Below are 26545 nucleotides of genomic sequence, written 5' to 3'. Positions count from 1 at the left end.
TAGGGCGTTTTTTCAGGACGCATTTGTGTTATTAATGGCACCCCAAGCGCAGGTAGCAGACACGCGTTTTGCCGTGCAACAAAACGTCTGTCTGCTACCTGCACTTGGGGTGTCATTAATAATGGCACCCCAAGTGTGACCCCCAATTGCGGCTTGTTTCCAAAACGCATGCCAAAACCCGTTTTTTTGTGTTTTGTCATGCGTTCGGAAGTGTGCAGGTGTAAATGCGGCCTTTAGATTTGGTTCACACTTATGCAGGTTGCGGTTGATGCGTTTTCCAATGCGTTTTGCATTTTTGACGTGTTTGTGATGCGTTTTATGGATGGGTTTATGTTGCTAGGTGAAGGCGTCCGTTGGCATGCAGGAAAACTCTCCAAAAAGGCATATACATGAATTTTTCATGTGTTTTGATGCAATTCTATTGAAGTCTATGGAGCCCAAAGCGCACCATACTGCGTGTAAATAAAAAGCCTGCACCTTTCCAAAAAATGCATCAGTGCAAACTGCATAGATGTCAACATGAGCCATAGGAACTAATGTTTAAGGGACTGTAGTGCGTTTCTACAAATGTACTGCAAAAAACACGTCTTAGAATGATAATGTTACAAGTCTACAACATTGTAGTTTGATACATTGATCAGACTGAAACATTGTAACTTGTAACAAGTCACAAGCTGAGTCGCTGCGGCAGGGACTGATCTGTGTCAGACATTTGTGAACACAGCCAAGAGCTGATTGGACTTGCATAATGGTATCATCTCTGAGCTGGCATCTGTCCAGAAACTAGATGGTGATCCTGAATGATGCCTGAACAAAGATGGTGCCATCCATCTGGAGATAAATAAAGGAGACAAGCAGATGAAGGCATTGAAGGGAAGTAGTGTGATTTAATAAACATGTACAGGGCCTACACCAACCCCTCTGAGGGAGATGCATTGTAGGTAGTTGAAATAAATAATTTTGTTTTATTACAGGGAGGGGTTGGTAAAAATAGAAATGCTTCCTAAATATTGACTAAGTGCTCCTCCTAGTTCCAGCGAAAGAGCTGCTGGCTGTTGGCTGCCGGGGAACGCTGCGACTGACTGAGTCCTCCCAGCTGGATGCGACTCATTCCCGGGGTGCCGGCTGTACGGAGCTGCTGATTAATGTGCTCTGGGCACTCCCTAGGCTGCAGCACTGCGCAATCAATGCTTGTATGTACGAAGCCTGTAGTGGGTCAGTGCAGACAGAAGTATATATAATATAATAAGAATATAGCGCCAACATATTCTATAGCAACGTACAACGGGGAGGAGGGGTCTGATATAGCACCCAAAAATTCTGTATCAATATACAATGAGGAGGCGAGGCCTGATATAGCATTGATATATTCTGTATCAATATACAATGAGGAGGCGAGGCCTGATATAGCATTGATATATTCTGTAGCAGTGTACAATGAGGGGTAGAGGGCTGGTATAGCACCAACATATTCTGTAGCAACTATGGGGAGGAGAGGCCAGATAGATATAGCACCCAAAATTCTGTAGCACCCAAAAATTCTGTAGCAATGTACAATGGAGAGCAGAGGAGGCCAGATATAGCACCAACATATTCCGTAGCAATGTACGATGGAGAGTAGAGGCCAGATATAGCACCCACATATTCTATAGCGCTGTACAATGAGGAGAAGCCAGATAGAGCACCCAAAAATTCTGTATCAATATACAATGAGGAGTAGAGGCCAGATAAAGCACCCACATATTCTATAGCATTGTACAATGGGGAGGAGAGACCATATATAGCACCCACATATTCTATATCAATGTACTATGGGGAGGAGAGGCCAGATATAGCACCCAAAAATTCTGTAGCAATATACAATGGGGAGCAGTGGGGGCCAAATATAGCACCAACATATTCTGTAGCGCTGTACAACGAGGAGTAGAGGCCTGATATAGTGCCAATATATTCTATAGCACTGTACAATGGGGAGGAGAGGAGGCCAGATATAGCACCCACATATTCTGTAGTACTGGGCAATGGGTAATAGAGGGCTCATGTAGCACCAACATATTCTGTAGCAATGTACAATGGGGAGAAGAGGCCAGATGGATATAGCACCAACATATTCTGTAGCGCTGTATAAAGGGGAGTAGAGGCCAGATAGAACACCCAAAAATTCTGTAGCAATATACAATGGAGAGCAGAGGAGGCCAGATATAACACCAACATATTCTGTAGCAATGTACAATGGGGAGTAGAGGCCAGATATGGCACCAGCATATTCTATAGCAATGTACAATAAGGAGGAGAGGCTAGACATAACACCAACATATTCCGTAGCAATGTACAATGGGGAGTAGAGGCCTGATATAGCACCAACATAGACTGTAGTACTGTGCAATGGGTAATAGAGGGCTCATGTAGCACCAACATATTCTATAGCCCTGTACAATGAGGCGTAGAGGCCAGATAGAACACCAACATATTCTGTAGCCAATGGGGAGGAGAGGCCTGATATAGCACCCACATATTCTGTAGCAATGTACAATGGGGCGGAGAGGCCAGATATAGCACCCACATATTCTGTAGCAATGTACTATGGGGAGGAGAGGCCAGATATAGCACCCACATATTCTGTAGCAATGTACAATGGGGAGGAGAGGCCAGATATAGCACCCAAAAATTCTGTAGTACTGGGCAATCGGTAATAGAGGGCTCATGTAGCACCAACATATTCTATAGCGCTGTATAAAGGGGAGTAGAGGCCAGATATAGCACCAACATATTCTGTAGCGCTGTATAAAGGGGAGTAGAGGCCAGATAGAACACCCAAAAATTCTGTAGCAATATACAATGGAGAGCAGAGGAGGCCAGATATAGCACCAACATATTCTGTAGCAATGTACAATGGGGAGTAGAGGCCAGATATGGCACCAACATATTCTATAGCAATGTACAATAAGGAGGAGAGGCTAGACATAACACCAATATATTCTGTAGCAATGTACAATGGGGAGTAGAGGCCAGATATAGCACAAACATAGACTGTAGTACTGTGCAATGGGTAATAGAGGGCTCATGTAGCACCAACATATTCTATAGCCCTGTACAATGAGGCGTAGAGGCCAGATAGAACACCAACATATTCTGTAGCCAATGGGGAGGAGAGGCCTGATATAGCACCCACATATTCTGTAGCAATGTACAATGGGGCGGAGAGGCCAGATATAGCACCCACATATTCTGTAGCAATGTACTATGGGGAGGAGAGGCCAGATATAGCACCCACATATTCTGTAGCAATGTACAATGGGGAGGAGAGGCCAGATATAGCACCCAAAAATTCTGTAGTACTGGGCAATCGGTAATAGAGGGCTCATGTAGCACCAACATATTCTATAGCGCTGTATAAAGGGGAGTAGAGGCCAGATATAGCACCAACATATTCTGTAGCGCTGTATAAAGGGGAGTAGAGGCCAGATAGAACACCCAAAAATTCTGTAGCAATATACAATGGAGAGCAGAGGAGGCCAGATATAGCACCAACATATTCTGTAGCAATGTACAATGGGGAGTAGAGGCCAGATATGGCACCAACATATTCTATAGCAATGTACAATAAGGAGGAGAGGCTAGACATAACACCAATATATTCTGTAGCAATGTACAATGGGGAGTAGAGGCCAGATATAGCACAAACATAGACTGTAGTACTGTGCAATGGGTAATAGAGGGCTCATGTAGCACCAACATATTCTATAGCCCTGTACAATGAGGCGTAGAGGCCAGATAGAACACCAACATATTCTGTAGCCAATGGGGAGGAGAGGCCAGATATAGCACCCACATATTCTGTAGCAATGTACAATGGGGAGGAGAGGCCAGATATAGCACCCACATATTCTGTAGCAATGTACAATGGGGAGGAGAGGCCAGATATAGCACCCACATATTCTGTAGCAATGTACAATGGGGAGGAGAGGCCAGATATAGCACCCACATATTCTGTAGCAGTGTACTATGGGGAGGAGAGGTCTGATATAGCACCCACATATTCTGTAGCGCTGTACAATGGGGAGTAGACTATGAGTCATGTGGGTGTAGCCCCCCCTACAGACGCCTGTCCCGTATGACTGGGAGGCGTATTGTGGCCCCTGAAGGGACTCCACAGGTGTCAGTGCTGTAAAATGGGACAATAACAGGAAGCGGAGGTCAGGAATTCAGACTCCGGCCAAACCAGTCTGTGTGAAGAAAACCATTTACACCCAAGACAAAGCGGAGCGCGCAGCTGAACAAAGCTCTGTGTACTTTGGAGGTAGATTTTCCTCCCGGCAGACAATCCTATCAGATGGTAGTAAACTATTTTTAGATTGCGGGGTGGAGGTCATGTGTTCAGAGAAGGGCTGATACAGACAACAAGTCCCAGCATGGCTTCAGGTCAGAGGTAGTGAGGGATGATGTGATTTGTAGTTCAGGTGATACAATAGAGGTGGTAAGGGGATCACATGGAGGGTGAACTGGATACATTATCTCTCAATTCACCATCATCATCCGCATCCTTTAACCTATTAACACTTCTTCTGCTCGGATAAAGCCCACCTTTCTCTCTCCCCTTTATTTCCCCCCCTCCTCCTGTGCTGGACTCTACCCTGACCTTTGCCCTGTGCCCTTTGCTCCCTTCTTGCACTGCTCTTGCTGGGTAGCCGAGGGAACGGGACGTTATCCGGAACTTGCGGTTGGTGAGTGCCAAAGGGCCCCGTGTCTTCTCCCAGCATGTTTTTTATTTACCATGGCATGCTGCCCTGCCAATGGCTGGCCACCGGTGTGATGTCACTTCCTGAACCTACACAGTGCGTGATGACGTCGCCTCACTTTATAGAACAAGGTGCCCCCCTGTACAGAAGGTAGACTTCCCTATCATGGTGTCATCATGACCTGCATGTTCCCAGTTTGGTATGGTCTTCTGCAGCATATCCCCAGCCAACAATGTATCCTGTCCTCACTCTCTAACTCTCATTTACTCTATTAGCTCTGCAGTCTCTTACAGTTCTCTCCAGCATTCGATATATTGAACATTATGTTGGCCCTTTGGTGGTGTCAGGGGCCACATTTGAGGCACCCTTTAGTTCATAATTTGGTAACCACTGCTCTACAGACTTAATAAACCCAAAGGAAAAGACCAGTTGCACTTTATTCACTTGGACACTATGAACAGAGTCCCCACCTAGGACCTCTTTCTGATGTGATTCACCTACAGGACTTGCATAATCCTAGAGACCTTGTGGGTGAAAACGCATCAGAGGAGGAGGTCTCAGGTGGGGACTGCTGGTGTCAAGATGAAGTTACCAGCATTTTAACTGGAATGAGTGCAAAGGTCTCCGCATGAGCCCATGCTGACGTCCCAGCACCTAACTTTCCACAAGGGTGACCCTATTAAGGGCTTGAGAGTAGTGTACGCCATAGCATGAACTAGATATTTGAGATCTCCCCAAGATGGCTTAGTGAAGTTGAGGTCATGAGATTATGATGGCCTCTTTTCTGCTGCTGCCACTAAAGGGTCAACTTGGGCTTTGGGCTTCAGATGATGGTCATGTGCCATTTTCTGGACCTGATGGATGCTAATTTTCCTCCAGTATTTTCTAATCAAATGCTGTATTCACCTTGCTATCAACTTTACCTGCCACTGTAGCTTACATACCTTAGAACAGATATCCACCACCATACTTCACAGTAGGGTTGATGGACTTTTCTTCATAGACCTTTTTGGACTTCTCTTCAAACTTGGCATTAGAGTTGATACTCGACATGTGACAAGTACACATTTTATCATGTTGGCTCACATGAAGAATGAACAACTTAAATTATTGCTGTAAAGCCTTTCACGGTGGTCTCATATACACTAAATTGTCAAAAGTATTGGGACGCCTGCCTTCACACGCACATAAACTTTAATGACATTCCAGTCTTAGTCCATAGGGTTCAATATAAAGTTGGCCCACCCTTTGCAGTTATAACCGCTTCAAATCTTCTGGGAACGTTGTCCACAAGGTATGGGAATGTGTGACTATTCTTCTAGAAGCGCATTTGTGAGGTCGGGCACTGATACGGATGAAAAGGCCTGGCTCTCCGCTCTAATTAATTCCAAATGTGTTATATCAGGTTGAGGTCAGGAATTTGTACACATCAGTCAAGTTCCTCCACCCCAGACTCTCTCATCCATGTCTTTATGGACTTTGCTTTGTGTACTTACTGGTGGGGGGTTATGGTGAGGGGTTGGTTTTCAGGGGTTAAGCTTCGCCCTTTAGTTCCAGTGAAGGGAACATTTAAGGGCATCCGCATACCAAGACATTTTGGACAATTTCATGTTCCTAACTCTGTGGGAACAGTTTGGGGTTGGCCCCTTTCTGTGCCAACATGGACCTTGCTTTGTGCACTGGTGTGCAGTCATGTTGGAACAGGAAGGGGCCATCCCCAAACTGTTCCCACAGAGTTAGGACCATGAAATTGTCCAAAATGTCTTGGTATGCTGACACCTTAGAGTTCCCTTCACTGGAACTAAGGGGCCAAGCCCAACCCCTGAAAAACAACCCCACACTATAATCCCCCCTCCACCAAATGATATGGACCAGTGCACAAATCAAAGTCCATAAAGACATGGATGAGTGAGTTTGGGGTGGAGGAACTTGACTGGCCTGCACAGAGTACTGACCTCAGCCTGAAAGAACTCCTTTGGGGTGAATTTGAGAGGAGACTGCGAGCCAGGGCTTTCACATCCCAACATCTGTGCCTGACCTCACAAATGCTCTTCTGGACGAATGGCCAAACATTCCCATAGACACACATCATAAGCCTTGTGGGACGGCCTTCCCAGAAGAGTTGAAGCTGTTATAGGTGCAAAGGGTGGGCCAACTCAATATTGAACCCTACGGACTAAGACTGGGATGCCATTAAAGTTCATGTGTGTGTAAAGGCAGGCGTCCCAATACTTTTGAAACTATAGTGTATGTGCGGCCACACCCACAGAATAGTACTGTCTTGTCCGTGTGAATTTATCATAAAAACATCTGCAACACAACTGTACATGTAGATCCCTGTGGTCACATGACCAATAACACGCTGCACCCATACAGGCAACATTTCCTGCCCTTGTCAATGATACATTCGGGGGCACCTTCCTCCATTAAGGATGACATCACACCAAGCCAGCCTATAAGGCCATAGCTAAAACCTCTGCTAACATGTGATTTGGTGGTTTTATTTTGTTGGATGTATGTGGATTGGCTGAAGGTGCATGTTCTTGATGAATAAATGAATTCCACCCCCTGTGGACACCTTGCACGAGGAATAGTGAGAAAAACAAGAACTTCACAAAACAATGGAAAGAGGTCCAGGGAGCCCAGGTGCTTTGGGGGGCCCCTGACTGTCACCACAAGACCCTGTGGGGGTGACACTGTACACCCCTCGCTTGAATCAGGTGAAGGAAACCAATATTGACTGGCAAGTGTCCTAGATGTAGACCTGAAGGTTGATGTTTGTAGGAAACGTTTCTTCTTCCTAGAGATCATCTAGAATAGACTATCCTTCCAGTAGGGATGACGACAAACGCACCATTACAAAACCCAACCTAGAAACACATCAAAGACCATATGGAACAGCAAGCTTTTTACATTGTTGCACAGCACCCACTGATGATAGCCTGACCAAACTAGATAATCCTAAATTTCAGGGCAGCTTCTTCGAAGGAAGCCAATATTGACTGCCAAGTGTCCAAAGTGTAGACCTGAAGGTTGAGGTTTGTAGGAACGTTTCTTCTTCCTAGAGATCACCTAGAATAGACTATCCTTCCAGTAGGGATGACGACAAACACACCATTACAAAACCCAACCTAGAAACACATCAAAGACAATATGGAACAACAAGCTTTTTACATTGTTGCACAGCCCCCACTAATAGCCTGACCAACCCAGATAATCCTCAATTTCAGTGCAGCTTCTTCGAAGGAAGCCAATGTTGACTACCAAGTGCCCTAGATGTAGACCTGAAGGTTGAGGTTTGTAGGAACGTTTCTTCTTCCTAGAGATCATCTAGAATAGACTATCCTAGTAGAGATGACGACAAACGCACCATTACAAAACCCAACCTAGAAACACATCAAAGACCATATGGAACAGCAAGCTTTTTAAATTGTTGTACAGCCCTCCCCTGATGATAGCCTGACCAAACCAGATAATCCTCAATTTCAGGGCAGCTTCTTCGAAGGAAGCCAATATTGACTGCCAAGTGTCCAAAGTGTAGACCTGAAGGTTGAGGTTTGTAGGAAACGTTTCTTCTTCCTAGAGATCACCTTGAATAGACTATCCTTCCAGTAGGGATGACGACGAACACACACCGTTACAAATCCCAACCTAGAAACACATCAAAGGCAATATGGAACAGCAAGCTTTTTACATTTTTGCACAGCCCCCCTGATAGCCTGACCAAACCAGATAATCCTGAATTTCAGTGCAGCTTCTCCGATGCCTTGTCGCACCTCTGGTCACAAACCGATTATTTGAACTCTTATTTGTTGGGGATTTTGCTGCCAGTCACCCAATTATTGAGCGTTCCTTGAATTTCTGTCATTATCCAGGGGACCGCCACACCAAGCGATGACTATTGTCTCACGTTCCAAATTGATTGGAATCATCAATAATCTGCTGTGGGCGGAGTTTAATCACCAAATAATGTCAGATTATTCATAATATCAGACCATGAGATTAACACCAATCACGGCTTGTGGTCTGACGGGTTTTATTTCTGGGATTGATTGATGTCATTTGTACAGAAGTCCTCTAATAAACAGAAGCTGGGGATGAGTGTGACATATATCGGGGAGATGTAAAAGACCAGCGCCCCCCTGTAGACACCTCCCAGCTAGAATTGGGGAGATGTCTGGGAAGGGTGGGGGAAATCATACAGGACACTGGAATTTTACTCATAGACCAGTGATGGGAAACCATGGCACCCCAGATGTTTTGAGCCTACATTTCCCATGATGCTCAACTACGCTGCAGGGTAAATGAGCATCATGTGAATTGTAGTTCCAAAATATCTGGGGTGCCAAGGTTTCCCATCGCTGTCATAGACCATGGGTTAGAAGCTGCTACCTTGGTGATTGGACCCTGGGAAAAAGAACTTGCTGGGGCCACCCCAAATGTGTGCTCCTATAACCCCACCCACTCCAGTTTTTAATAGTCGGAGGCAAAATTGTATTCTCGATCGTCCATTGAGATACACATCTTGAACTCTATTAAGCAACATAGGATTACACTGCCTCCTATAGGAGAAATTGTCCCCTGTAGGTGGCAGTATAGTCTACATTTCTTAATGCCATCAAGCTGTGCCCCTTAATGGATTTTAATAGGAGGACAATAAACCTATGTCCCCTGTTGACCATTGTGTGACACAGCTTGGTGGTATTAAGAAAAATGGGGTTATACTGATGCCTATAGTTGAAGGGATTTCTCATGCAGGGGGCAGTATAATGCTACATTGCTTAATACCATCAAGCTGTGTCCTTTAATGAACTGTGACAAAAATAGTTTACAGTGAGTGCAACAGTCCTGTTTTCTATTTCATCCTGAGAGGGACACAGCTTCATGGTTTGAGGCATTGTCGGGTTATACTGCCACCTATAGGGGACCCTTTTTCCTGTAGGCATCAGAATAACCCTACATTGCTTAACAACATCACAGTGGGGGAAATTTACTAAAACTGGAGCACTCAGAATTTGGTTCAGCTGTGCATGGTAGCCAATCAGCTTCTAACTTCAGCTTGTTCAATTAAACTTTGGTGCAGCTCTGCATAACTTCCAGGTTTTATAGTCAGATTTTTGCATGCTCCATTCTTAGTAAATTTCCCCCCACAGTGGAAAAAAACAAAACATTTTTTTTTATTATTTTTTTTTAACTAATACATTTTAATTTTAATTGTTAAATTAATTTTTTTTTAAATTTAAACTATTAAAAACATTTTTTAAATTAATTAAAATTGGATAAAATTTAATTAAAATTAATTTAAAGAAAATATATATTAAAATAAAATATTAAAGTTTATTATTAAAAATAGATCCTTAATGCACCATGGGATGGCGCTCTGCAAGTGCTGTGTTATGAATCACAAAATGCAATAACCATGTCTACAGTGATTTGATAGATGTCGCTCTTTGCCCTCCGCATCATGTGAATTGTGTGGATTTTAATATAATATTTAGCGTTTGGCTGCAATACAGGCGGCGGTGCCCAGAGATGGCTGCTCCGGTGTGAAAGGCCATTTCCTCCATGCAGTCCACCTTTGAAAATCTTTCCTTTCCTCTCCTGAAAGGAAACCTCTTTCTATAGGGTGGACGTCCATGGGATTTCCTGAATGTCCCTTTATGACTCTGGAAATAACGCAAAATTCTCACTCGCTGTTTTGTTCCCATTGCTGCCTCTATAGAGTACAAATGTATTTTAGAATTCATGTATTTATTTGTGTTATATTTTTTTTAACAGTAAAATTAAATATAAACATTTCCTAAATGTAAACAAAAATGTATTCTAAAATATATTATTTTATATAAAATTATTAATAATAATTATGTAATGTTTTATACTTTTATTGCTCTCTCTATCTATCTATCTATCTATCTATCTATCTATCTATCTATCTATCTATCTATCTATCTATCTATCTATCTATCTATCTATCTATCTATCTATCTATCTATCTATCTATCTATCTATCTATCTATCTATCTATCTATCTATGTATGTGTCTATCTATCTATCTATCTATCTATCTATCTATCTATGTGTCTATCTATCTATCTATCTATCTATCTATCTATCTATCTATCTATCTATCTATCTATCTATCTATCTATCTATCTATCTATCTATCTATCCATAGATAGATAGGTGCATCTCATAAAATTAGAATATCATCAAAAAGTTAATTTTATTTCAGTAATTCAATTCAAAAAGTGAAACTCACATTTTATATAGATGTGTTACACACAGAGTGAATTAATTCTTTTATTTAATTTTGATGATTATGGCTTACAGGTAGTGACACCCCCAAAATTCAGTATCTCAGAAAATGTGATTACATAAGACCAAAATTAAAAAATATTTTTCCGCTCACCAGTCATTAGATGCGGTGGCTGCATTTGTTTTCATTGTTAGGATTTTTTTCCCCCTGGTGATCATGCCAGTAACGCACTTCCTGTGCTAGGATGACAACACTTACTGCATTGTGCCTATAGCGGAGCAGTTTTGTCACACAGTGGTGGGGAGTACTGCACACCTCCCACTCTCCTCGCTTCCATTACATAGGGGAAGGTGTTTTGTAGTTCACCAATGAAAGCGAATGCCATTTTTTGAGACCTCAGATGAGTGAGAACGTTGGATTTCTGACGGGATGAACTTTTCTGTACTTGGCCTGAAAAAAGAAAACAAATGCAGCCATCAGCGCATCGAGGGACTGCAGGTTGCACTATATTCCATGCTTGTTCTTTGGATTAGATACACTTTCAATGACTATAAATCTGGAGTTTGTCACCGTCCCAGGTAAAGCTTTCAGGACGGATGAAGTTGGTTTGGCCGGGGAGATATTTTCCAGCATGCGGGTGACTTTTTGTCTAACAATCCCACACAATGAAACGCCACCAAATGTTGCATTTCAGCTGCACCTACAACACACGTCAGGAGCGGTGAATTCTATACATAGTCGGCATCCCCTGTGATCGGCCAGTCTGGGGGGGCTCCCTCACATTTACACTTTAGATTAGCGGTCACTAGGTGGCGCTGTGCAGCATTTTCCGCCCAGGACGGGATTGGACGAAGTCCTACTAATGTTTGATGAATCCTTCCAGAGACTAACTTTGCGTTGTGGCCGACGTGGTGCGTCCTCTGAGCCTCGAGTACACCACCAGCATGCCGTCCCCCACACCCCCCGGTGTGCCGTCCAGTGTTCAGCCCCTCCCCCCCAGTGTGTGCTTGTATTGCGGTATGTGTCTCCTGTCCGCCATGACGGTTCCTCACTGACCATTCTTTTTTTGTCTTGTGTTGCAGCCCCGGGAGAAAGGCCGCATGCGCTTCCATAAACTGCAGAATGTACAGATTGCCCTGGATTTCCTAAAACTGCGCCAGGTAAGGTGCCCGCCATGCCCACCTATGTCTTTGTTATCCGCTGTACTGGAGAGGCTTCTCTCATAATGTGCATTAGTAGCCAAATAGAGCCTGCCTAATATCCTGGCTGGAGGACGTCCACCGTCATCTAGTCCTTTCCTCCCCAGCCTGACTGTCCCTGGCCCGCCCTCTTTCAGTTCAGTCAATCATAGAGGTTCAGCATCAACCATGACCGGCATCTCCAAACTACGGCCCTCCAGCTGTTGCAGAACTACACATCCCATGAGGCATTGTAAAACTCTGACATTCACAGACATGATTAGGCATGATGGGAATTGTAGTTCCTGAACAACTGGAGGGCCGTAGTTTGGAGACCCCTGACCTAGAAGGGCGGCATACAGGCTTCCTAGGAACGCCCACTCCTCCAGACTGAAGGAGGACTCTGGAGGAGGCTGAAACTCATCCATCAAGGAATTTTTTTTTATATTTGCATAACTCCACCCAAGAGGGTGGGACCTTTGGAGGAGTTATGCAAATATCAAAAAATGCTTAGATGGGTGGGCATAGGTGTATAGACTTAGGGTGTGCACCCCCAAAGCTCCAACACACATGCCTTTCTCTGCAGCCTCAGCTGCACAGGACAATGAATGAATGGGAAGTGGGCGGGATCTTGGGAGGAGTTATGCAAATATCAAAAAATGCTTAGATGGGTGGGAATGGGTGTATTGTATTAGGGTGTGCACCCCAAAGCTCCAACACACATGCCTTTCTCTGCAGCCTCAGCTGCACAGGACCGTGAATGAATGGGAAGTGCTCTGTGCTGAGCAGCTTCCTGTTCATTCACAAACTGAAGCATAGGAAACTGTTTACTATGCTTCAGTCATAAATGAACACAGTGTGTATGTTCATTTAGAAAAGGAAGGGGCCAGTAATTGACATATTGTCTAGTTCCTTCCCCCGCTCTCCATCCTGAAACATCCCCCTGGCCTAGAAGAGCTGCATACAGCCTGCCTAGGAACGCTCACTCCTCCAGACTGAAGGAGGAGTCTGGAGGAGACTGACACTCACCCATCTAGGCATTTTTTTTATATTTGCATAACTTCTCCAAAGAGGGTGGGATCTTGGGAGGAGCTATGCAAATATCCAAAAAATGCTTAGATGTGTGGGCATAGGTGTGCGCAGGCTACAGCATTACAGTGTGCACCCGGTGCTGCACTGCATAGTGAATGAATAGGAAGTGCTCTGTGCTTCTCTGTGATGTCATCACTGGGTCTCTGTGCTTCTCTGTGATGTCATCACTGGGTCTCTGTGCTTCTCTCTGATGTCATCACTGGGCCTCTGTGCTTCTCTCTGATGTCATCACTGGGTCTCTGTGCTTCTCTCTGATGTCATCACTGGGTCTCTGTGCTTCTCTCTGATGTCATCACTGGGTCTCTGTGCTTCTCTCTGATGTCATCACTGGGCCTCTGTGCTTCTCTATGATGTCATCACTGGGCCTCTGTGCTTCTCTATGATGTCATCACTGGGCCTCTGTGCTTCTCTGATGTCATCACTGGGCCTCTGTGCTTCTCTATGATGTCATCACTGGGCCTCTGTGCTTTTCTATGCAATGCAGCCAGATCATGGCTGGTGGGAGGGGCCAGCAGGGTGGTAGCTTCCTGATAACATCACAGCACCCGGCCTCAACATTCCTCTCAAGAGTCATCGACTATGATCAGGGCCGGGGCAAGGGGTGGGCAGGAGGGGGCGGTTGCCCTGGGCACAATAATTTATTGCAGGGATTTGGGGGGGGGCGCCTTGACTCTAACCCTAAGGAAAGGGGGGGGGGCGCAGTTTGGCTTCCTTGCCCTGGGAGCTGGATGACCTTGTCCCAGCACTGACTATGATGCAAGCAGTGGGCTGGCTCTTGGGTGGAGTTATGCAAATATTCAAGTGCCTTGATGGGTGGTTATCAGTCTGGAGGAGTTCCTAGGCAGTCAGGAGCCCCCAAAATGTTATTTCTGATTGGGAAATGCTAAATTTGGGGTCACCTGTCCCAGTGACATCGGAGAGAAAATTTCCCCTTCCTTTGGAGAGATTTCTTCTCACTTCTGTTGAGTCCCACAATAGAGGAAGTAAAGGAAATTCTCCCTAGTGCTGCACAAAAAGAAAAAAAATTAGAGCGAGCCGGAGATGAAGGAAAAGTAAAAAGTGCTGAGATAAAATCATTTACACGGAGAAGCAATCACCTGTCTTTCATCTCCATTGCGGAACATCTGACAGTATGTGAGACGATTACAGAATCGAGTGATTCATCTGTGAATGTTTATCGTGGATTGTCCATCATCTGTGTTTATCTTCGATCCGCTCGACTTCTTCTCAATAGACCAAAGAAATGATCACAAGATATGACAGCGTCCAATGTCTCGCCTCATTGGCTTTTCATTAGTCAAGGAGATTTCAGCTAAGAGCTGGATTAGCAATACATTGCTGTGCATTGTCCGCCATGTTTTTCTTGGACTGATGTCTGGTTTTTACAGCTTTTGAGTTTTAGTCACCTGGTTGTCCCTCTTGCAGGTGAAACTTGTGAACATTCGAAATGACGACATCGCAGACGGGAACCCCAAGCTGACGCTGGGTTTAATCTGGACCATAATCCTCCACTTCCAGGTAAATAATACGATGGTCTGGGTCAGGGTCAGGTGTGTAGGCACTATGGTGGTCTGGGTTAGGGGTGCTGACCCTATGATGGGTCAGGAGGGGTGTGCAAGCTCTATGGCGGTCCAAGTTGAGTGTTCTGTTGGTGGATGGGGGGTATATGGTGTCCCAGTTCAGGGGTATGAGTGATGTGGTGGCTCTCAGGTCGGGTGTTTTGAATATATGCTGGCTCAGGTCGGGTGTATCGGGGATATGGTAGTTCCCTGGTCAGGTGGGTCAGAGATATGGTGGCCCACGTTGGGTGTGTCGGGGATACTGTGGCCCACGTTGGGTGTGTCGGGGATACTGTGGCCCACGTTGGGTGGGATACGGTGTCCCACGTTGGGTGTGTCGGGGATACGGTGTCCCACGTTGGGTGTGTCGGGGATACGGTGTCCCACGTTGGGTGTGTCGGGGATACGGTGTCCCACGTTGGTTGTGTCGGGGATACGGTGTCCCACGTTGGGTGTGTCGGGGATACGGTGTCCCACGTTGGGTGTGTCGGGGATACGGTGTCCCACGTTGGGTGTGTCGGGGATACGGTGTCCCACGTTGGGTGTGTCGGGAATACTGTGGCCCACATTGGGTGTGTCGGGGATACGATGGCCCACATTGGGTGTGTCGGGGATACGATGGCCCACATATGCTGTGTCTGTTGTTTTGTCTGAAATGGTCTCCAGTTCTGTTCCAGAAAGGGATGTTTGTACAGGCAACTTCCTCTTTCCTACCCCCGTTTGGCATTTCTTGGCTCAACTGGTCAGGCTGGCACACATTATGTACCCTGTGCAGCTGGCGTGATCCACAGTCTGCAGGGTGCGGTCCGCAGTGACTCATCCTCACCCCCCCCCCCCCCCTCCACACTTATCATTTCCTGACTTGTTGGTGTATAGGAGGGGGGGGCAGCCTGGCAGGAAGATCTGCAAATGCAGTGCCTGTTCTGTACGTATATTATAGCAACTCTGTGACTTGAATAATAGAAACCATGCCTGGCATGCAAAGTTGTCCTACCGTTGCCATTTTTATATGTTTAACTGCCAAAACGGAGACCTGTGACAACACCACTATTTCTGAATTGGCTTTATAAGAACTTTGCAAAGATTATCATTGGTATCCGATGAAGACAGGTTGGGTAGCAAATTTGGGGAATGCGGGCTTGCGTGGTAAATTTAAGGGGAGGCAGGTTTGAGGGTAGGCAGGTTTGGGTGGTAGACTTGGAGGGCGGCAGGTTTGGGTGGTAGACTTGGAGGGCGGCAGGTTTGGGTGGTAGACTTGGGAGGGCGGCAGGTTTGGGTGGTAGACTTGGAGGGCGGCAGGTTTGGGTGGTAGACTTGGAGGGCGGCAGGTTTGGGTGGTAGACTTGGAGGGCGGCAGGTTTGGGTGGTAGACTTGGAGGGCGGCAGGTTTGGGTGGTAGACTTGGAGGCCGGCAGGTTTGGGTGGTAGACTTGGAGGGCGGCAGGTTTGGGTGGTAGACTTGGGGGCAGGCAGGTTTGGGTGGTACATTTGGGGGCAGGCAGGTTTGAGCAGTACGTTTTGGGGAAGGCAGGTTTGGGCGGTAGACTTCGGGGGGGGGGGGCAGGTTTGGGTGGTAGATTTGGGGGGGGGGCAGGTTTGGGTGGTAGACTTGGAGGGCGGCAGGTTTGGGTGGTAGACTTGGAGGGCGGCAGGTTTTGGTGTTAGGCTTGGAGGGCGGCAGGTTTGGGCGGTAGACTTGGGGGGAGGCAGGTTTGGGTAGTAGACTTGGGGGGGGGGGGGCAGGTTTGGGTGGTAGACTGGGGGGGGAGGCAGGTTTGGGTGGTAGACTTGGAGGGCGGCAGGTTCGGGTTGTAGACTTGGAGGGCGGCAGGTTCGGGTGGTAGACTTGGGGGGGGGGGGGAGGCAGGTTTGGGTGGTAGACTGGGGGGGGAGGCAGGTTTGGGTGGTAGATTTGGTTGGGGGTGGAGGCAGGTTTGGGTGGTAGGCTTGGGGGTAGGGGGCAGGTTTTTATAGTAAATTTGAGGGGGGCAGGTTTTGGCGGTAGACTTGGGGGGAGGCAGGTTTGAGTGGTAGACTTGGGGGGGGGGGGGAGGCAGGTTTGGGTGGTAGACTTGGGGGGGGGGGGTGGAGGCAGGTTTGGGTGGTAGACTGGGGGGGGGGGAGGCAGGTTTGGGTGGTAGACTGGGGGGGGAGGCAGGTTTGGGTGGTAGACTGGGGGGGGGGGAGGCAGGTTTGGGTGGTAGACTTGGGGGGGGGGGGGGGAGGCAGGTTTGGGTGGTAGACTTGGGGGTAGGGGGCAGGTTTGGATAGTAAATTTGAGGGCGGCAGGTTTTGGCGGTAGACTTGGGGGGAGGCAGGTTTGAGTGGTAAGTTTTGGGGGAAGCAGGTTTGGATAGTAGATCTGCGGGAGGCAGGTTTGGGCGGTAGACTTGAGGGGAGACAGGTTTGGGGGGGGGGGCAGGTTTGGGCGCTAGACTTGGGGGGAGGCAGGTTTGGGTGGTAGACTTTATGAGGGGGGAGGCAGGTTTGGGTGGTAGGTTTTGGGGGAAGCAGGTTTGGATAGTAGATTTGCGGGAGGCAGGTTTGGGCGGTAGACTTGAGGGGAGACAGGTATGGGGGTGGGGGGGGCGGCAGGTTTGGGTGGTAGACTTGGGGGAAGGCAGGTTTGGGTGGTACATTTGGGGTAAGGTCTGACACCTTAAGAAGGGACATGGAGTCCATAGAAGAGAGCAGCAAGCTCAGGCATTTAGACGCCTCACTGATATCTTTGTGGTTGTGTTCAATGTTGGGAAGCCATTGGAGTCCTTCAAATCTAGAATGTCCATCGAGGCAGAAGGTGGTCCTCCAGCAGAGGGGTTTCGGTTTTTCTGATTAGCTGTCCTATTAAACCTACCAGTGTGCAGGATTTGAGTCCCTGCCAGGACTATGAGGCAGTGTCACATTGCAGATCACACACTGGGTGGATCATCCCAGAACACCTCCTGACGTCCCCGACATATGACTAACGGATGACTCGGCTTCTGATTTTTATTATTTCTCTTTTCTGTATTTATATGCTGAATATTTTTGTTTTTGCCAAAAATGTGAATTGTGGATCTGTGCCCACGTGGGGCATCACACATTCAGTATTCAGTGTCCCCAGTTTTAGATATGACAGTATTTTTTTTTAAGTTCGAAAGTCTCACATTTTTGAAGGATGCCGACTGAGGATGAGAGACTAGAGACTGCTCTAGTGTTACAAGAGACTGCTAGAGACTGCTCTAGTGTTACAAGAGACTGCTAGAGACTGCTCTAGTGTTACAGGAGACTGCTAGAGACTGCTCTCATATTACAAGAGACTGCTTTCATATTACAGGAGACTGCTAGAGACTGCTCTCATATTACAGGAGACTGCTAGAGACTGCTCTCATATTACAGGAGACTGTTCTTGTGATACACAAGACTTACAGATATTGCTCTATGAAACAGAAGACTATCCTTACACTATGGGAGACTTCTAGAGACTGCGCTTAAGTTACTGGACACAAATAGAGACGAATCTGTCACTAAAGATTTATCTTATGTTACAGGAGACCTCCAAAGGCTGTCCTCTATTACAGGAGGCTTCTAGAGATTTATCCTTAGTTACAGGAGACTGCTGTTTAGGCTTGACTGTAACAGATTTCTGAGGGAAGTGTCCGACTTGTTAGTGGAGACTGCTAGAGTTTGCTCTCATGTTAGTGGAGACTGCTAGAGATTGCTCTCATGTTAAGAGGAGACTGCTAGAGTTTGCTCTCATGTTAGTGGAGACTGCTAGAGATTGCTCTCATGTTAAGAGGAGACTGCTAGAGATTGCTCTCATGTTAGTGGAGACTGCTAGAGATTGCTCTCATGTTAGAGGAGACTGCTAGAGATTGCTCTCATGTTAGTGGAGACTGCTAGAGATTGCTCTCATGTTAGTGGAGACTGCTAGAGATTGCTCTCATGTTAAGAGGAGACTGCTAGAGATTGCTCTCATGTTAGTGGAGACTGCTAGAGATTGCTCTCATGTTAGAGGAGACTGCTAGAGATTGCTCTCATGTTAGTGGAGACTGCTAGAGATTGCTCTCATGTTAGTGGAGACTGCTAGAGATTGCTATTGTGTTACAGGAGACTTTTATAGACTTTTGGTGTTACAGAAGACTGCTCTTGCTACACAAGACTTTCAGTTATTGCTCTGATACAGAAGACTGCCCTTACACTATAGGAGACTTCTAGAGTCTGCGCTTATGCTACTGGACACTGATTATACCAGAAGTCCCAACAGTCTCCTGTAACCTAAGTGCATTCTGCAGACTCAGAGTCTCCTGCATTATAAAAGAAGCCCCTAGCAATCTCTAACATAAGAATAGACTAGAAGTTTCCTTAAACATAAGAACAGACTCTAGCAGCCTCCTGTATTATGAGAGAAGTCCTGAGCAGTCTCCTGTAACATACGATCAGCCTCTAGTAGTCTCCAGTAACACAAGAACTCTCCATAAGTCTCCTGTACCCTAGGAGCAATCTCCAGAAGTCTTGTATACCAAAATAGTGGTCTCTGGCAGTCACCTGTAACTTAGGAGCAGTCTCTAACCTGCTAAATGCTGTCTTGTGTTACAGAAGGATTCTAGAGATTCTCTTATGTTACAGGAGACTGTTAGGGACTTCTCTTATAATACAGGAGGTTGCCAGAGTCTGCTATTCGGACTTGACTGTGACGGATCTGAACTATGAAATAAGCGCCAGAGATTGCTCTCATGTCACTAGAGACTGCTTTTATGTTACAGGTGACTGCCAGAGACCATTTTTATGGTACACAAGACTTCTGGAGATTGCTCCTAGGGTACAGGAGACTTATGGAGAGTTCTTGTGTTACTGGAGACTACTAGAGGCTGATCTTATGTTACAGGAGACTGCTCAGGACTTCTCTCATAATACAGGAGGCTGCTAGAGTCTGTTCTTATGTTTTAGGAGACTTCTAGAGTCTATTCCTATGTTACAGGAGATTGCTAGGGACTGCTTTCATAATGCAGGAGCCTCTGAGTCTGCTGACTGCCCTTAGGTTACAGAAGACTGTTGGGACTTCTTCTGTTATAATTAGTGTCCAGTAGCATAAGCGCAGTCTCTTGAAGTCTCCCATAGTGTCCTCTATATCAGGGCAAGAACTGGAAGTCTCGTGTAACAAGAGCAGTCTCCTGTAACACAATAGCAATCTCTAGTCTCTGAGTCTGCTGACTGCACTTAGGTTACAGAAGACTGCTAGGGACTTGTTATATTACAGGAGACTGCAAGAATCTGCTCTTATGTTACAGGAGACTGCTAGGGACTTGTTATAATACAGGAGACTGCTAGGGACTGGTTATAATACAGGAGACTGCTAGGGACTTGTTATAATACAGGAGACTGCTAGGGACTGGTTATAATACAGGAGACTGCTAGGGACTGGTTATAATACAGGAGACTGCTAGGGGCTGGTTATAATACAGGAGACTGCTAGGGGCTGGTTATAATACAGGAGACTGCTAGGGACTTGTTATAATACAGGAGACTGCTAGGGGCTGGTTATAATACAGGAGACTGCTCTTATGTTACTGTAGACTGCTAGAGCCTGCTGACTGCACTTCTGTCACAGGAGAGGCCAAGTACCCTGATGCACATTGCTCGGCAGCTGTGTGTCCCCCCCTGCACATGTAGTATGACCCTCGCCCTGAGACCCCCCCTCCTTCTCACTCTCAGCTCTGGGTGTGGTGAGGTTTGTGGTCACATTGGGGACAGATTTGGGGAAGTGCCGGCATTGTCACATTTTGGGGAAGGATCTCAGGGACTCCAGTTCCTGGTCTGTACATGACGGTCCTTGACGCCTTTATGGGAGATGAAGGGTGGTGGTGCTGATGATTGGGGTGGTGGTGGTGCTGATGATTGGGGGGGGGGTCGTGGTACTGATGATGGGGGGGGGTCGTGGTGCTGATGAAGGGGGTTGGTGGTGGTGCTGATGAAGGGGGTTGGTGGTGGTGCTGATGATGGGGGGTGGTGGTGGTGCTGATGATGGTGGGTGGTGGTGGTGCTGATGATGATGATGGTGGGTGGTGGTGGTGCTGATTATTGGGGTGATGGTGTATTGTGGTGGTGCTGATGATTGGGGTGGTGGTGCTGCTGATGATTGGGGTGGTGGTGCTGCTGATGATTGGGGTGGTGGTGGTGCTGATGATTGAGGGTGGTGGTGGTGCTGATGATTGGGGTGGTGGTGTATTGTGGTGCTGCTGATGATTGGGGTGGTGGTGCTGCTGATGATTGGGGTGGTGGTGGTGCTGCTGATGATTGGGGTGGTGGTGCTGATGATTGAGGGTGGTGGTGGTGCTGATGATTGAGGGTGGTGCTGATGATTGGGGTGGTGGTGCTGATGATGGGGGGGGGGGGGGGTCGGGGTGGTGGTGCTGCTGCTGATGAATGGGGTGGTGGTGGTGCTGATGATTGGGGGGGGTGGTGGTGGCGGTGCTGATGATTGGGGGTTGTGGTGGTGCTGATGATTGGGGTGGTGGTGCTGATGATGGGGGGTGGTGGTGCTGATGATGGGGGGTGGTGGTGCTGATGATGGGGTTGGTGGTGCTGATGATGGGGGGGTGGTGGTGCTGATGATGGGGGGGTGGTGGTGGTGGTGCTGATGATGGGGGGTGGTGGTGCTGATGATTGGGGGGGGGGGGGGTGCGGTCTCCCGCTGTGTGTAGCTTGGGGTGTGCATGTCCGCTCGCTGGTGGTTCCATTCCTTGACATCTTTCTCTTCTCTGTTTCCAGATTTCAGACATTCAGGTCACCGGCCAATCAGAGGACATGACGGCCAAAGAAAAGCTCCTGCTCTGGTCGCAGCGCATGACGGAAGGCTACCAGGGTCTGCGCTGTGACAACTTCACCAGCAACTGGCGGGACGGTCGCCTCTTCAACGCCGTCATCCACCGACACAAGTGAGTGCAGTGTGATCCCAGCGTTGTCTCCGTCCCCCCTCCCGGGACGGCTCTGTCACCCACGTGCAGGGGAAGCACCTCGGGGGGTATTGTGGGATTGGCTGATGGTTTCCAGCTCCGCCCCTGCTTGGTGAGGAATTTTATGCCTGGGGGGGCGCCGCAGATTTGAGAAATTCTTTTCGTTTTAAGCTGGAGACTTGTCGGGGCGAGAATTGTCATCTTTCAATAAGACAGCAGCGGGTGTGTCTGCTCCTGCTAATACCGCTGCGTGCATGGAGTCCTGCAGAGCATCGCACACTGCTGAGTCATTGGGCTTTTGCAGAGCATCTTGGCTGTAAAGGCATCATGTGACCTGCAGAGCGTTTTGCAAGAAATAAAAACAAATGCACCGATTTTAAAAGAAATGCAGATTATCGCACCTGTCACAGGGCATAGAATAGTGGTATGTATCCTACATTTCATCAGCAAGGAATAGTCTGCAGGTCTCCCTATCAAGAACACGCAGCTGCAGTACAGCAGGGTGCACATGGTGATCTGCAGAGCATTGCACCAGAAATACAGCAGGGTGCACATGAAGATCTGCAGAGCATTACACCAGAAATACAGCAGGGTGCACATGAAGATCTGCAGAGCATTACACCAGAAATACAGCAGGGTGCACATGGTAATCTGCAGAGCATTACACCAGATATACAGCAGAGTGCACATGGTAATCTGCAGAGAATTACACCAGGCATACTGCAGGGTGCGCATGGTCATCTGCAGAGCATCACACCTGCAGTATATAAGGGTACACAAGATGATCTACAGAGCATTACACCAGAAGTACAGCAGCGTGCACATGATGATCTGCAGAGCATTACACCATAAGTACAGCAGGGTAAATGTGGGGATCTACAGAGCATTACACCAGAAGTACAGCAGCATGCACATGATGATCTGCAGAGCATTACACCATAAGTACAGCAGGGTGCACATGATGATCTGCAGAGCATTACACCAGAAGTACAGCAGGGTGCACATGATGATCCGCAGAGCATCACACCATAAGTACAGCAGCATGCACATGATAATCTGCAGAGCATTACACCAGAAGTACAGCAGTGTGCGCACATTCTGTTGAGCAGGAATCAGAGGGAGGTGCAGAGCATCACACCTATGATACGGCAGGGTACACATGGTCTACAGAGCATCCCACCACCATTGCACATGGTGCTTTACAGAGCATCCCACCACCATTACACATGGTGCTCTACAGAGCATCCCACCACCATTACACATGGTGCTCTACAGAGCATCCCACCACCGTTACACATGGTGCTCTACAGAGCATCCCACCACCGTTACACATGGTGCTCTACAGAGCATCCCACCACCATTACACATGGTGCTCTACAGAGCATCCCACCACCATTACACATGGTGCTCTACAGAGCATCCCACCACCGTTACACATGTTGGTCCACAGAGCATCCCACCACCATTACACATGGTAAGGTGCAGAGCATCACACCCTTAGTACAGCAGAGTAGGCACAATGAGGTAATATGCCTGCAGGGTGCACAGAGTGATCTGCAGAACGTCTCCCCTGGGCTCTGTAGAAGCGGAGTGGCGTCCTGGCACAGCTTTCACTCTTGCTGTAACATGAAATTTTCCACCAGCCAAGAACAATGCTGAGCTGCAGACAATGTGTGTTCTGTATGCAAGTCTGTGCGGAGCACACTACCAGCCAGACTGGTCAGGAGCCTCTCCTACATCTATAGGTCCCATATATGTATATGACGTGATCTGTGCGGAGTACACTATCAGCCAGACTGTGGTCAGGAGCCTCTCCCACACCTATAGGTCGCATATATGTTTATGATGTGTGTATGACCTGTGTGGAGTATACTATCAGCCGACTATGGTCAGGAGCCTCTCCTACACCTGTAGGTCCTATATATGTATATGATGTGACCTGTGTAGAGCACAGGGACCCCTGAATACTTCTATGGACATCACGCAGTAATATTTTTAAGCCAATCACTGACCCAGACAAAGTGATAATATATATTGAGTAAAGTTGTAAAGGGTAAAGTAAAATTTTCCCATCAATATAGGAAAGGGTTATTTACGGTAAGAGCAGTGGAATGTCTTCCCACAGGAGGTTGTAATGGCAAACACAATAACCAAATGTGGAAATAGACCGATACTTTTTACAGCTAATGTTATCTACAGTCATAACTGTTGATCTAGATGGCTTTAGTGGACAGAATTGGCCCCCGGGGGTTTATTTTGGCTGAACAGATTGTCACGTCTGGGCTTCTTTACCTGTTGTAACCAATCGCATTCACTGTAAGGCCCTGCAGGGAATCCAAGCCAGCAAAGATGGTTTAATGTATGATCCCTTCTCACGGCTACGGGAGAAAATTGAGGGAGCTTTGGGTTGTCCTACCGATCCCCGGGTGTTGGGAGAATGGACAGGACTATGTGTGTTGTCCTATAACAGGGATCTTCAAACTACGGCCCTCCAGCTGTTGCCGAACTACACATCCCATGAGGCTTTATAAAACTCGGACATTCACAGACATGACTAGGCATGATGGGAATTGTAGTTCCTGAACAACTGGAGGGCCATAGTTTGAAGACCCCTGTCCTATAACCTGATACCAAATTTACTTCTAGACTTAATTAATATGGGAGGTCAAAGAGCAAACATTGACCAACCATATTTCCAATCAGGGAAAGATGACTTCTGATTGGTAATGAGTTTTTGGATGTCACCAGCCGTATGAAATTATGCAGATTAGGTTAAAACAATTCCATTCTTGGGAGGGACATTTACTGGGACTTGGTTGTAACCCTGTAGCCAGGGCTGTGGATAAGGAGGTACCACCGGTCCTCCTGTACGAGGCTCGGGGCAGCAGAGGGGCCCAGGCTGCAGGGGAAAGTGTATGGTGCTTAGGGAGTGTGATCGTTGTGGGGGTGGGGAGGGGGGGCAATTACTGGAACCGATCCCCTGTATGGCGTTCTCCAGGGGAGGACTGGGCCAGGGGGCAGGGGGGCAAATGCCCCCCGGGCTGCTCTGATGCCCAATAAAAAGACTACACCACTTCTGCCACAGACATGCTTAAATTATTCCTGGTAAGGGAAGTAAAAAGTCCCTGCCACTGACCTACTGAGTGCTGGATGAAGACAAGGACAGAGCGCAGTGACCCCCCCCCCCCCCCCCCCAGCTTGGATTGTGAAAACTGTGAGCAGAGGCCGGTTCCATGTCTCACTGGTGATTCTACTTCCCCAGCCAGCCCCGACCGAGCTGTCCCAGCTCCCCCCAATCAGCCTCCGCTGGCCAGGTCGGGAACCCGGATTCGGCTGGTGAGTAGAGACTCCCTGGAGTGGAGCTTCAGTTTGGAATGGGGGTCAGGAGGAGGCCACGAAGAGGGAGAGTGGGAGGGGGGCCGAGTCACTGCACCATGGGCCTCTGGTTTGTACTTATCCCCTGGGCTGAAAGTTGCCAGTCTGCCCCTGGCGCTCTCTACAGCAGTTGAAAGTCGGCTTCGACTCATCTCCTCCCACCATCTTTCGGCTGCTGCAGAGAGCGCCATACAGGGGGATCCGTTCCAGTAATTGCCCCCCCTGCTGCACCAATTAACCTCGCTGTGCACCATACATTTCCCCCTACTGCCTGGGCCCCTCTGCTGGCTTTACAGGAGGACCAGTGGTACCCTCTTATCCACAGCTCTGGCTATAGGGGTTAGAACCAAGTCCCAGTAAATGTCCCTTCAAAGTGGACATCTTACGGCCGGTTGCACACAAAAACTCATAACAACCAAGCAGACGTCCTCTTTCTCTGATAGGAAATATGGTTGGTTTCTGTCTGCCCTTTGACCACCCATATTAAGTCTAAGAGTAATTGGATAACAGGTTATCCCCTGCTGTAATTAAGTCTAGGAGTAATTGGGTAACAGGGGATACCCTGTTGTAATTGCCCCCCTGCTGCACCATTTAACCCCCCTCCTGTACGAGGCTCGGGGCAGCAGAGGGGCCCAGGCTGCAGGGGAAAATGTATGGTGCTTAGGGAGAGTGATCTTGGTGGTGGTGGGGAGGGGGGGCAAATACTGGAACCGATCCCCTGTATGGCGCTCTCTACAGCAGTTGAAAGTCGGCTTCGGCTCCTCTCCTCCCGCCGGCTTTCACCTGCTGCAGAGAGCGCCATACAGGGGGATCCGTTCCAGTAATTGCCCCCCTGCTGCACCAATTAACCTCACTGTGCACCATACATTTCCCCCTACTGCCTGGGCCCTCTGCTGGCTGTACAGGAGGACCGGTGGTACCCCCTTATCCACAGCTCTGGCTACAGGGTTACAAACAAGTCCCAGTAAATGTCCCTTCAAAGTGGATATCTTTCGGCCGATTGCACACAAAAACTCATAACAACCAAACAGAAGTCCTCTTTCTCTGATCGGAAATATGGTTGGTTTCTGTCTGCCCTTTGACCACTCATATTAAGTCTAGGAGTAATTGGGTAACAGGTTATCCCCTGCTGTAATTAAGTCTAGGAGTAATTGGGTAACAGGTTATCCCCTGCTGTAATTGCCCCCCTGCTGCACCAATTAACCTCCCTCCTGTACAAAGCTCGGGGAAGCAGAGGGGCCCAGGCTGCAGGGGAAAATGTATGGTGCTTAGGGAGGGTAATCATTGTGGTGGTGGGGAGGGGGGCAATTACTGGAACCGATCCCCTGTATGACGCTCTCTATAGCAGTTGAAAGTCGGCTTCGGCTCCTCTCCTCCCGCCGGCTTTCAGCTGCCACAGAGAGCGCCATAC

At 47.7% G+C, this 26545-nt stretch overlaps 1 protein-coding gene across 13 annotated transcripts in view; it reads left to right on the top strand.

Moving 5' to 3' along the window:
- Positions 1-26545, top strand: part of PLEC (plectin) — a 392819-nt gene that overhangs the window by 296204 nt on the left and 70070 nt on the right. For 8 of the 13 annotated variants that reach the window (XM_082257378.1, XM_082257383.1, XM_082257389.1 and 5 more), the window contains 4 exons: positions 4689-4724; positions 12078-12155; positions 14691-14783; positions 21575-21741. In XM_082257378.1, coding sequence (XP_082113504.1) covers positions 4689-4724; positions 12078-12155; positions 14691-14783; positions 21575-21741 — 374 coding nt within the window. The remainder of the gene's footprint in view (positions 1-4688; positions 4725-12077; positions 12156-14690; positions 14784-21574; positions 21742-26545) is intronic. The other 5 variants (XM_082257384.1, XM_082257379.1, XM_082257382.1 and 2 more) reach the window with 1 other exon arrangement.

This window comes from Pelophylax lessonae (assembly GCF_965119305.1).
Source record: "Pelophylax lessonae genome assembly, chromosome: 5".
Taxonomy (NCBI): Eukaryota; Metazoa; Chordata; class Amphibia; order Anura; family Ranidae; genus Pelophylax; species Pelophylax lessonae.
The sequence above is the reverse complement of the archived record's forward strand: the minus strand, read 5'-3'. Positions and strand labels throughout refer to the sequence as shown.